Consider the following 13,373-nt stretch of genomic DNA (forward strand, 5'->3'; position numbering starts at 1 on the left):
AAAGAAAATAGTTATTTTAGACTAATTATTGGCAGCTGGAATGTTTAATTTCTTCAAAAATTGAAGGCCTGTGCTTTGGTGCAAGTGCAAAGCTATTCTGATAGTTATTTCCAAAGCTGTTAGGATTTGGAATAACGTTCATCACCATTTAAACTATAGTTACCCAGTTTTCTTGGTTACATTTTATTTTGTGCTTTTGTTTTCCTCCCCCTGGTTAGATGTTCTTTCCACACAACAGTAGTGGTCAGCACCGGAACTATATTAAAACATTGTTTAGCACAAAGATAGGCATTGATTTTGCCAGTTAAGATTTTGGAAAACTGGATGTTTTGAAATTCGTTCAAGTTTATTCCATTTCAAAATGTGTCGTGGCTCTTGCTCCTCTTCGGTCATCTAAGTCAGTGTGACTTCAGAGGACGTTGTATAGCTGGAACCACAGAAGGGAACATGCAAGTCCTCCCCCAGAAGTCCTAGAGGTACAACCTGAATTCTCACCAGCTGTTGTTTTTTCCTTGTTAGACAAAATATGTATAACTTAATATCCTTGTGAATTGGCTTAATTCTTCTGGACTTGTGATTGACAATACATATTATCCAGAAAAATATTTGTATCCTGTGACTCCGTAATCTCATGTCTAGGACTTTGTTGACTCTAAAGAAATTCTCAAGTATGAAGAAAGATATATGTAGGAAGTTACAGGCTCAAGCCATCTAGTCCAGCAATAAGAAATCACTTTAATTAAACATGGCAGACTCATATGGTAAATAGAAGATTATTTCCTATTCGGGATATTTGATGTGTAACAATATGAAAAAATCATGATAAGGTGGCGGGGGTGGGGGGAGGAAATTGCTATAAAATCAAAACTATTCTTTAGGTACAGCTGATCTTTATACAGGCATTTGAGAAGGTCTGTAGAGAACAATGCCACAGCATGGTTGGGTTCTCACAAGTTTCTGTAATGTTCTTTTATTTAAAAAAAACATCCATTTATTCCTTCTCTCCTCATACCCTTCTTGTCAAGAATTAAAAATTGGCATAATGTTTGTAATTGTGTATGTTTTGGTTCATTTTGAGTGAGTTGGGGTCTAACAGGCTTTGCAAGCTTTGAGGTAGATGGAAGAACAAAGTTAACCACCATGTAGCCTTATTGTTATAGATCTAAAGTGTTTTTGGAAATGCTGAGGGGGCCGATAGCGTATGTTGGCCTTAAAAAAAAAAGTTAACTTTGTTTCCTGTTTTCCACCAGATTAATGTTTTGTCTTTTTGATCTCTGTAGTGCAATTAAAATGAGACCAAAGGAAGGGGAGACATACTTCGACATCGTGGCTGTCATTGACCCTGTGACCAGAGAAGCACAGAGGCTTGCCCCATTGCTCTTGGTAGGCATGGCTTCCGAGGCGCTCACATCTTTGCTGCAGTGGTCACCGGCCCTGTGACTCTGAGAGTGTTACTATCTTCACAGGACATTGGAAAATGCCGCAGGGCATCTTGGCAGAGCACATATCTTCATAAAAGTTGGTAGTGGCTCTGGAAACAACTCCTAACCTTAGGAAATTGGTACAAGTTTGGTTGGTTTCTTCATGTACCTTAAAAAAAAAAAAAGTTCTGGGGCGCCTGGGTGGCTCAGTCAGTTAAGTCTCCGGCTTTGGCTCAGGTCAGATCTCACGTTCGTGGGTTCGAGCCCCGCATCAGGCTCTGTGCTGACAGCTAGCTCAGAGCCTGGAGCCTGCTTCTGGTTCTGTGTCTCCTTCTCTCTCTGCCCCTCCCCCTCTCATGCTCTGTCTCTCTCTGTATCAAAAATAAATAAAACATTAAAAAAATTTTTTTTAAAAGTCCTATTTAGAGAAAGATGTCCTTTTTTTTTTTTAATGTTTGTTTATTTTTGAGACAGCACAAGTAGGTGAGGGACAGAGGACAGAGAGAGAGAGGAAGACAGAGAATCCAAAGTAGGCTCCAGGCTCTGACACTGCAGAGTAAGATGTCTCTTAATTATATTTATTTATGCCATATTTTGATTTATAAGGAATAAGAGATAAAAAAGTAAAAGAATATTGCTTTTTCATTTCCCTTTTTTAAAACTAACAATTTTACCTTTTATTTTATTTTATTTATTTTTATTTATTTTTTAATAAATTTTTTAATGTTTTATTTATTTTTGATACAGACAGAGAGAGAGCATGAGAGGGGGAGGGGCAGAGAGAGAAGGAGGCACGGAACACGAAGCAGGCTCCAGGCTCTGAGCTAGCTGTCAGCACAGAGTCTGACGCGGGGCTCGAACCCACAAGCCGAAGTCGGAGGCTTAACCGACTGAGCCAACCAGGCGCCCCAAAACTAACAATTTTAAAATTGTAGCATGTCTTGCAGATTTGTATAAGATACTACAATGTTTTGTTTTTTTTTTAAATGTTTGTTTATTTTTGAGAGAGAGACAGTGAGAGCCAGGGAGGGGTAGGGGAGAGGGAGGACAGAATCCAAAGCAGGCTCTGGGTGCTGAGGTGTTGAGGTGCCTCAACTTTTTTTTTTTTTGAGTTTTATTTATTTTTTAAGGTAAAGTTTGATGTATAATCAGCTAACCTTTCTGTGGGTGCGTATATATAGATGCTTTTTCCTCACTGTAGTATGTAAGCTGCACAGATGAATCTTTAAAATTTTCCTTGTGTAGGGGCGCTTGGGTGGCTCAGTTGGTTAAGCATCTGACTTTCGCTCAGGTCATGATCTCACAGTTCATGGGTTCAAGTCCCATCTCAGGCTCTGTGCTGACAGCTCAGAGCCTGGAGCCTGCTTCAGATTCTCTGTCTCCTTCTCTCTCTGCCCACTGCCCACTGTGCTCTGTCTCTCTCTCAAAACTAAATAAACATTAGAAACATTTTGAATTTTCCTTGTGTAGACAGCTCTCCATTATCCATCAGTAATTTGCAGTGGTTGCCTACTTGCCATGTTTTTGCCAAGTGAAATGGGTGAGTGATTTACATTGTGCCCCAGAGTTGTGATTTCCAGAAAGTTCTCCATTGCAGACTGTTATTCTCTTTCTGTCTTTATTGAGATATTAAGAGATGTTCTCTCAGCTCAGCGTCAGAGTGATAAATTTCTGTAGAGAAAATTTCATCTCAAATATCATTTAGTTTCCCTATAGGAAAATTCTGATGTTTTATCTCTTGTTTTCACTTTTAGGTTTTAACCCAGCTGATCAATATGAATCTAAGAGTGTTTATGAACTGCCAGTCGAAACTTTCTGATATGCCTTTGAAAAGGTAAAACAAAGCTCTTTAAGACATCCATTGAAAGTGTGATACTAAATCTGAAAGCCAGTATTGAGTGTTAAGGATAAAATGTGCTTATAGGTGGACGTCGTTTTTGAAAAGATCATTTACTGAATGTTCAGTTTTGTCAAATCTCTGCTTTAATCAGAAGTTCTGAGAACTTGGTGTTGTGGGCATGGAAGCCGTTAGGTGGCGTGAGAGGTGGCGTGAGCCCAGGTCCCCGTGTGTGCCTGCCTGCCTTTCCTTCTCTCCTCCCTCCCACCCTCCCTCCATCCCTCTCTCAGAATTATGTAGTTCTTTAATTTTAAAACTTTTGGATCAATGTAGCTATTAAATTTACCTAGTTTAAAAACTGTGCTGTGGTGCAGATAGAAACTTGCCTCTCTTTTTTTATCTTAAAAGTGGAGCAGAATTATTTCAAGTTGTAGTATATTTGTCAGAGGAAGCTTGCCGAGGTTCATTTGCATGTGTCTTGAGAAGGAGAGCAGGCTTAGCTCCACATCGTCTAAACCTTGGAATGGTCATTTATGAAAAAAATTACATAAAAAGTAGTTAATAGTAATAGGGTAGCACCTGCTGGGTCTGTGGGGATTCCTGATGTGCAAAGGTACTGTTTTATGATTATAAGTTATATTCTAAGTGAATTCAGACATGGTGTGAATGTGACTAAAGAGCTCTCAGAAATGTTTAAATATTGTGTGTAGTGTTTCCGGGGCCCACCTGAGAACCCAGTCACCATTTAGGACTTTGTGTTTGAGAGAAAAATAAGGTTTTTTCTTACTGAAGGGAAACATGTGCTCAGGAAATCTTGTGATTCTAATAGCAGCCACCCTTCGTGGTACCAGAAAGAATGACCTTTCCTCTTATTTCTGTCCCTCACACTCTTCTCTTGCATCTGCAACAATCACAATTAGTTTAAGAGATGGTTTTGGAAACACTTTCCCAGTTTGGGGGGCTACCCTTCTGAATATAGTTTGTTTTGTTTTGTGTGGAACCTAAGGACTGCGGGTGTATTAAAAAGACTCGTGTTTTTTTGCTTTCCAATTTCAGCTTTTACCGTTACGTCTTAGAACCAGAGATTTCCTTCACTGCAGACAATAGCTTTGCTAAGGGTCCAATAGCAAAATTTTTGGATATGCCACAGTCTCCTCTGTTCACCCTGAATTTGAACACACCTGAGAGTTGGATGGTGGAGTCTGTCAGAACACCATATGATCTTGATAATATTTATTTAGAAGAGGTAAGAATATCATTTGCCCCTATGTATGTCATTACGTATAGAGCCTTTTTTTAAAAAGAAGAAGTGGTGGTAGTTTCTGACTGACCAGACTGGATCACAGTCAGGCCTCTTAGATGTCTGTGTTCACATATGATTGTATTTTTAACAGCTTCGTTGATATTTTTCTCACATACCATAAAATTTACCCTTTTAGAGTATATAGTTCAGTAGTTTTAGAATATTCATAGAATTGTGCAGCCATCACCACTAGATAGAAACTCCATACCCATTGGCAGTCCCTTCTCAAGCCCCCTGACCCCTGGCCACCACTAATCTGCATTCTATCTCTATGGATTTGCCTGTTCTGACTTCTCATCTAAAGAGAATCATATATTTTTGTGACTGGCTTCTTTCACTTAAATTATTATTTTTAGGGTTCATCAATGTTGTAGCATGTATTAGTATTTAATTCTTTTTTATTCCGAGGTAATATTGTATTGATATACCATGTTCTATATATCCATTCATTGATAGATATTTGGGTTGTTTCTACTTTTTGGCTATTACAAATAATGCTGCTAAGAACATTCATGTCCCAAGTTTTGTAGATGTGCTTTTTTTCTCTTAGAATTGGTGGATCATATGGTAATTCTATGTGTAATTGTTTGAGGGATTGCGGACTGTTTTCAAAGGGTCACTGCACCATTTTCCATTCTTGCCCATAATGTTGAATATTTTTTTATGTGTACATTGGCTATTTATATACATCATCTTTGGGGAGAATGGTCTATTTAAATCCTTTGCCTGTTTTTAAAATTTTGTTTATCATTTTGTGGAGTTGTAAGAGTTCTTTGTATATTCTGGATACAAGACCCTTATCAAATATAATGTTGGTAAATAATCTCTTTCATTCTGTTAGTTGTCTCTTACTTCCTGGTAAATGTCCTTTGAAGCACAAATACTTCTTTTTTTTTCCCTCAAGTTCTTTTTTTTTCTTCTTTTATAATGTCAAGTTGGTTTCCATGTAACACTCAGTGCTCATCCCCACAAGTGCCCTCCTCTATGCCCATTATCCCCCTTCTAAATATAAATAAATAAATACAAATTAAAGAAAGAAAAAGAAAAAGAACAGCAGTATTTTTAGCTACATCCTAAAGGCCAAGATAAATTTACATTCTTTTCTGCTGTTTTCTCACGGTTTCTAATTTCTTCATTTTCTCGTGGAAGTATTCTTTTCTGTCTTCTTTATTATTTAGCTTTTAGATCTGTTCATTCTTTTAGTAGTTTTTTTTTTTTACATGCTTTTTCCAGTACTACCTTCCTAGATGGCAGTCGTACCCTCTCATCTGTACAGAACCTCCCAATTGTGTTCTTTTTTCCCTCTTTCCAACCCACCTGAGTTTTGAACATTGTATACAGTTGTTGACCACCAGCACGGTCAAGTTACAGAGCATTTCCATCACCCCAGAAAGTTCTCTTGTGCCCCTTTGCAGGCAGTCCCCTCCCCTTCCTGTCACTATAGTTTTGCTTGTCCTTGAGTTTCTTAGATATATGACCGTAGAGTATGAGCCCTTTATGTCTGGCTTTATTCACTTTGCACAGTGCATTTGAAATCCATGTTGTTGCATGTCTCAGTTGTTTGTTTCTTTTTATTGCTGAGTCGTTTTCAAGTGATTTAATTCTGCTATTGCAGGTGGAAAGTGTAGTGGCCGCTGAGTATGAACTGGAGTACCTCTTACTAGAAGGTCACTGCTATGACATCACCACAGGCCAGCCCCCACGAGGACTGCAGTTTACATTAGGAACTTCCGCCAACCCAGTCATTGTGGATACCATTGTTATGGCCAATCTGGTAAATAGTCAGTGCATCACATGGTGGTATTGAGTCATGTCAATCTGGGCAGTATGATTTATGATGGAGCAGTTTGCATTCTGCACTCAAGCAGTCTCGCTCATGTGAGATTAAAGTTCATAACTGACAGTTTGGTCAATATGAAAATCATAAGTTTACTTAAATTTGTAGATTGGAATTATTATATGTCAGCCTAAAAAATGCCAGCATATTCTGAATATTCTGCTCTAATCAAATTGGCTCCTGCAAATGCATTATGAACTGACAGCATTTTTTCTTGCTTTGGAGGCTTGTAGCTTCTTCACACATGACACATAAAATATAAGTGACTGATATTTCAGAAAAGGAAGTAACTGTCCCTTGGAAATAGCATTTTGATGAGAACTAAAATTTGTCTTTCTTCTTGCCCTAGGGCTACTTTCAGTTAAAGGCCAACCCAGGAGCTTGGATTCTCAGATTAAGGAAGGGTCGTTCTGAAGATATTTATAGAATATACAGGTAGGATTCAGTTATGGAGGTGTTTTTTTTTTTCCCAGAACATTTTGTAGAGAATCAGCTTGTATGGAGTCCTACACTGGCAGTTAGGGAATAAGAATTTAATTTATGTGTAATGAAATAATGCTTTTCTGGGAAATTGAGTGTAGAACAATTGTCAGGGTATGATTGGGTGATAAGCGTTATAAATACCAGTAAGTGTAGTTAGGTTTCACTCTTCAGTCTTTCCGTTGTGCTGATAATATCTCCGAATCAGGCCATTCTGTCACTGCAATGAAAACCATACACAAAGGAGAAATTGAGTCCTTTCAAGAAAGGAGAAAAGAAATGAAGAACAGCTCAACTTTTTTACCTAGACAGTGTATTTCTTGAACTTGGGTGAGTTGCAGAGCCACAACATGTGGAAGGTGTGGCTGTGAATTTTGGCGCTTGCACTGGCCTTCCTGGCCCGTGATAACAAGGAAGTACTTCCACAGCATTTCATCAGTAGCCAGGCTTCTGCCTTCAGGTTTGCTACAAATGGCTGTTAGTTTAAAAAGAATTATACAACCTTTTAAAATGTGTAATCTAAATTTTGCTTAACACAATTTAGATTAGTTTTAAGCTCTGTGAAGAGATTTTGTGTCAATTTTTCAGTGATTTCCATTAGAGTTCATTTAAAATACCCTCTCATTGTGTTATCTTAGTTCTATAAGATCTTACCCTACATTCCTGAAAGCAGTGTGGGTTCTTGAAGCTATTATAATGATGTATTCATTGTAAATACCAGGTTTTCCTCTAAATAATGTTTTCTCCACATATGGTTTTGTAGCATTTAATCCTGTCATAAGATGTTTACTTGTTCTTTTCAGCTGCGTCCCTTCTGTCTTCTGTGTGCCCTTTCTGTAGCCATTCTTTCCCCTTCTCCTGGAGTGTGGTGTCCTCCTCTCTTCCTACTGTCTAGACCTCCCTTCCTCTTGGATATTCCTAGTCTCTGGAGCATTTGATGCTCCCCCATCAGAATCTTACCTTTTCTGAGAACTTTGCTCTCTGCGGGTTGACAGTGAATGTATGAATTTATGTCTTATCATGGCTTTTTTGCACTTAACAGCTTGAAAATTGACACCTGGAAATTTTAGCCATTACAGTTGATCAGGGATATTTTACTTCTAATTAAAAATTTTTTTTCTTCTGTCCCAGGTCTGCCTGCAAATAGCTTTTTATAATTTTTCTCCCATAGTATGGACCCTAGATTGAGTTATGGGGCCTAGACTTGGCTGATTGTGTACCTCCGGGCAGAAGGATAGAGTAAATGACTTTACTGAACTCTGAAGTAGAGCCATGCATTGTTACTTGTCCATGAAAGAGTGAAAGGGATGTGTTTCCAATGATGGTACAGTGGCTCATGCCGCTGGGCACTCCTTTATTGCTGGCGCTGACCTTGGCTTTGACTGTAAACATGGGTGTTACGTGCACCAGCCCTGGGAGCCTCTCCCTCTCTGGAAGGTAATTTAAAGGGGAGACTCAAGAAGGCAATCTGGGCTGTGACTGATTGGAATCGTCAATGTTTGAAGGGTAGAGATTCTGACAAATGCTTCTGTTTAGTTTGAAGGGACTTCCTGCAGGTTGCAGGAAAGTAATTTGTTCTGGAAAACTCCTTTATGATAAAGATGATGGACAAGTATGGCGTTTTGTTATCAGACTACTTACTGCATTTCAAGAATTGTGATTACTCTTTCCTTTTCTTTTCTCTCTAAGCCATGATGGCACAGATTCTCCTCCTGAAGCTGATGAGGTTGTTGTCGTCCTCAACAACTTCAAGAGCAAAATTATTAAAGTGAAGGTGAGCTTGGTAATACTAAGGCAGGGACTTTTATAGTGGGTAAAAGTAGCAGTATTCTGGCATTCAGTCGCTCTTATCTAGAAATAGATGGATTTAAGTGATAATGCCATCTCTGTGACCATTGTTTTACAACAGTGTTATTTTACAACATATGTGCATATCAGATAATCACACTATACCCCTGACGTTTACACGGTATTGTTTGTCAATTGTCTCTCAATAAAGCTGGTGGGGAGGAAAAGAAACAGGTCTAAGGCTTTAATTTACTTTTGGAAGTCTACTGTAGGGTTAATAGGAATGCTTCTTTAAATGTGAAATGTCTTTTGTAAATATGCATTTGTGACTTTCTTCAACTGAGAGATTGCACCTTTTGGGTAATCTCAGCAATACAAGTCTCATTTTAAGTTGAGTGTTTTCATAGATACTATGTTGCTTACATAGCCACAGTTCACATAATTATTGCTGACTGTTCTCAGAAAACTGGGAAGAACAACAGTGAAAACTTCAACAGCAGTAATAATTGGTAGCCCTGTTTCATTTCTTTTCATGTCTCAGAATTTTTAAGTTCTTAATGCCTTAAATTCAAGTGAAAGGTACTACAGAATAAACAGTCATTACACACAGTAAAGTCTAAAGCAGACCACACACAGAGGAGCAGAAAACTGCTCCCTGTGCTGGTAAGATTCAACTTGTCTTCATCCTGGTGAAAACAGGCTGTGGCACGAAGTGACCCCGTCCTGACAGCTAGTGCTACCGTGGGCTGCACTCTTCCCTGGAACAGCTGTCAGCTGGGTGGTGGGTGCTGCTAGTTCTGCTCAGACTGTTTCCTATACTGTTGGATTTGAGGTTTTTTGACCACTTTTCAGATTTCAAACAGTTATTATTGAGTTATAAGAGGTTTCTGTCATCACCTGAGGCGTTAATGTGATGTGTCAAAGATCGTTGTGTTGAACTGATCTACACTGTAGGTGGGCTGTGCTTGCCTCTGTTACAGCTTTGTTTCTTCAGAGTAGGGACACCAGACTGAGTTACAGGGCCCAGACTTGGCTATAGGAAGTAGGGACTTCATTCCCTACTCTTCATGGTACCCCTCACATACGGTTGCAGGTTCAGAAGAAGGCAGACATGGTGAACGAAGACCTGCTTAGTGACGGAACCAGTGAGAATGAATCTGGATTTTGGGACTCCTTCAAATGGTAAATTGGCACCATTAAAAATAAAAGTATTATTTTTAAGAAAAAACTGAGATACAAGCCCCATCCCTCCCTTTTTTTGAGTGTAAGAATCCTGTGAGGGCCTTTCAGAGTCTGTGCTCTGCAGCGAATTGTGCACTTCTACTTAGAGTAGATGGGTGTTTCCCATGGACGAACTGAAGGAGGGTCCTGTCCCCGCATGGGGTAGTTAATTCTCCACTCTCACTGGGTGGTACCTGTCCTTCAGAGAGCCCAGTTTACTTCCCATTGAGTGGCTCGCATTCTGTGGGATGGCCTGCATTCAGTTTGTTTCTGAAGCTACGCGAGGCCTTGCAGACAGCATTCTCTTCACTATCCTGTGGTGGCGTGGCTCCTGTGTGCCCTCCCTGGGCGCCAGTGGATGCTTCGCCAGCTCCCCCTGCATCTCCCTCTAGGGGAGGATCTGGAATGGGAAACACCGTCTCCATAGCTCTCTCCTTAAAGGGCTGTGTGTCTTACCAGCATTTCAAGGGTTCTTGTTTTTACTTTTATTATTACAGGGGCTTTTCGGGAGGACAGAAGACTGAAGAAGTGAAACAAGATAAAGATGACATAATTAATATTTTCTCTGTGGCATCTGGTCATCTCTATGAAAGATTTCTTCGGTTAGTCATATTGATTATTTCAGTGCATTATGAATGAGTTTGTCACAGTATTATTTAGAGAGTAAGAGAGTAAGTGTTTCATGGTGTTCTGTCCATCATGATTCTGTATATTCGAAGCACTCTGAGGATTGTGAATGTACAGTTGTATTTGTTTTGCTCTGCCAGCCTCATAAAGTCCAGTTGTATGGTGAGTGTGTCTGTGTGGATATTACAAGGCTGTAAACCTTTGATACCACCATGCACACATTATAAATGATGGTGTTTCATTGGCCACCACCCAGAGGTTACAAAGTTAGCACAGAGTGTATAGTGGAACAGGGCCATGGACCTGCCGCCTAAGGATGCATAGACACATAGAGCTAGGAGTGATCTTAGTTCTGACAAAGAATGCCTCTGTTTTACAGACAGATTCAGAGGGTGAAGGGACTTGCCTTCACCCAGTGGCTGCTGGGGGAAGGCTCGGCTGTGAATATGCTCTTTTGCTTGAGAGTGACTTTCCTCATGCCAGGGTTCATTTTATTTTTAATTTTCCATGACAAATCTAGTATAGCAAATAATTAAGCTGTCATTTTACCCAGGTCCAACCTTCTATTTCCAAGAAATAATAACTGACCTAAAATAGTAATGTCAAATGTTAGTAATAACTCAATTTAATTAAATTCCTTGATTCAGTGTGTTTTTGTAGTAGGGAGATCCTGACGCTGTAGCCACGTGCCCTCCCTTGGCCTCTTCCTGCTCTCCTCACTAGCAGGGTCTCCAGGATAGGCTCTGGGGGCAGTGCAGTCACACAGAGCCGCTGCGGCTTTCAGGTTTTCTTTTCAGAATCGTGGAGTTCATTAGCCACAACCTCCATTATTCTTGTGTACCATAGTTAATATGGCAGCAGGAGGCAGAGTATTTAAAGATGTAACATGATGAAAACATCTGCCTTTGTCAGTTAGGTATATTTTTATAGGTGAGAAATACTTTCTTTTCCGTTCAGTGATAACTTTATCATAAGTGCAGTTTTCCATTTTCCCTTACTAAGGGTCTCTTTTTGCCATCAGCTCTGCCATGAAAAACATTTATCAGTCTTACAATCGACTCTACTCAGTTTTGTTGAGATTAAAAAGCATTGGACAGTTATTACTGATTATTATTTGCTTTTGTTTGACAGTATAATGATGCTGTCAGTACTGAAGAACACCAAGACGCCTGTGAAATTCTGGTTCTTGAAGAATTATCTGTCCCCCACATTTAAGGTTTGTTCTCGTGGGAGAGGGAAGGAGATGTGGTGGCACAATACTTTCTTGGGTTCCATAGCTCAGTGCATACTGTGTGTTGCTTAGTCTTCTAGCCTGGACTGTTTTGGGGGGGAACAGTCATTGTAAAACCAAACAAAATTATGACCTGTTTGAAGTTTGGGTAACATAGGAGGAGAATCTGTATCTTTATATATTTTTTAATTAAAAATTTTTTTTTAGGTAGTGAGAGAGTGCAAGCAGTTGAGAGGGACTGTGGGAGGCAGAGGGAGAGAATCTTAGGCAGGCTCTATGCTCAGTGTGGAGCCCAGCATGGGGTGGGATCCCACAGCCCTGGGATCATGACATGAGCCAAAATCAAGAGTCAGATGCTCAACCAGTTGAGTCACCCAGTTGCCTCTGAATCTCTGGTTTTGATGAACTATTATTCTCTTCCTGTGAGCATGTATATTCTAGTTTAATTAGAAACCATAGGGCTGGTTTCCAGTGGGGAGGATTATTCGTTGTCTGGTGACCAACAGTGATCTCTGGAAGTGATGTTTCATCTGTGCAACATGAAAAATCGACTTGGAAAGGTTTCTGCTTTATTTACATTAGCTAGTATTTGTCATCTAAATTTGGTTTGTTTGTGCTTTTGTTGTTGTGGTTCTATAGAAGTTCTACACAACTTTTATTCAGTAATTCACTTCTGGTCCTCTGAAGGTACTTGTATTTAGGATCTGAAAAACTTAAAAACACATTTGTTCAGAATGTTTGGATCTGCCATGTTATTCCCTGGCTTAGGCCCAGGTCTGAGAAAGTCTTTGAGTCAAGCTCAAAACATGTTTTACTGTAATTAAATTTTGACAAATATAGTTCATTTCCATAAAACACACAGACATACACACACACACACAGAGGTAAACCTAAAAGCCTTCATCAAAAGATTTGTCATTTCATGTGGTAATCAGAAGTCCTGAAGAAATAGGGGATTTGGCAAGTTTGTGTTCTTTTAGTCACAGGTGAGTCAGGGTCTGATTTCTATATTAAACTGCTGTTGTGGTAAATATGTTTCACTTGTGCCGTAATCATGGTGGCAGACTTAATATTAGAGAGTCGCTTTTCTTCATCAGATAAAAATGGTTGTCTGTTGTTCGCTGTGTCCAAAAACAGGAGTTCATCCCTTATATGGCAAATGAGTACAATTTCCAGTACGAGCTTGTTCAGTACAAATGGCCCCGGTGGCTTCACCAGCAGACTGAGAAGCAGCGCATCATCTGGGGCTATAAGATCCTCTTCTTGGATGTGCTCTTCCCCCTGGTGGTTGACAAGTTCCTGTTTGTGGATGCTGATCAGGTGAGCTCCTAGAAGCCAGCTTTGAACAGTTTGTATTAGATTAAACTTCCTTCTCCTTTTTAAATGATTGTACTTTTCTAGTTACAGAAAAATGTGTGCTTCGGTTACATTATTTAGGATATATGAAAAGATCCACCCAGGTGTGGTCACTTTAAAATTTGATTTGATGTTCCTCCTTTTCATCTTTTTTTCTCTACCTTTTTTTACATAGTTATGATTACATCATGTATGTAGTTTTGTGTCTTAATTCGTTTAACGTACAGACGAAAAACTGGAAGATTGAGGTTTAACAGTGCTTGTCTTCATTA

General features: G+C 39.5%; 1 protein-coding gene across 5 annotated transcripts in view; it reads left to right on the forward strand.

Moving 5' to 3' along the window:
- Positions 1-13,373, forward strand: part of UGGT1 (UDP-glucose glycoprotein glucosyltransferase 1) — a 108,696-nt gene that overhangs the window by 76,558 nt on the left and 18,765 nt on the right. For all 5 annotated transcript variants that reach the window (XM_029934798.1, XM_029934795.1, XM_029934794.1 and 2 more), the window contains 10 exons: positions 1,281-1,383; positions 3,176-3,255; positions 4,315-4,504; positions 6,177-6,335; positions 6,748-6,833; positions 8,568-8,652; positions 9,760-9,848; positions 10,385-10,489; positions 11,646-11,730; positions 12,883-13,065. In XM_029934798.1, coding sequence (XP_029790658.1) covers positions 1,281-1,383; positions 3,176-3,255; positions 4,315-4,504; positions 6,177-6,335; positions 6,748-6,833; positions 8,568-8,652; positions 9,760-9,848; positions 10,385-10,489; positions 11,646-11,730; positions 12,883-13,065 — 1,165 coding nt within the window. The remainder of the gene's footprint in view (positions 1-1,280; positions 1,384-3,175; positions 3,256-4,314; positions 4,505-6,176; positions 6,336-6,747; positions 6,834-8,567; positions 8,653-9,759; positions 9,849-10,384; positions 10,490-11,645; positions 11,731-12,882; positions 13,066-13,373) is intronic.

Source organism: Suricata suricatta, chromosome 3 (genome assembly GCF_006229205.1).
Source record: "Suricata suricatta isolate VVHF042 chromosome 3, meerkat_22Aug2017_6uvM2_HiC, whole genome shotgun sequence".
NCBI classification, from domain to species: domain Eukaryota; kingdom Metazoa; phylum Chordata; class Mammalia; order Carnivora; family Herpestidae; genus Suricata; species Suricata suricatta.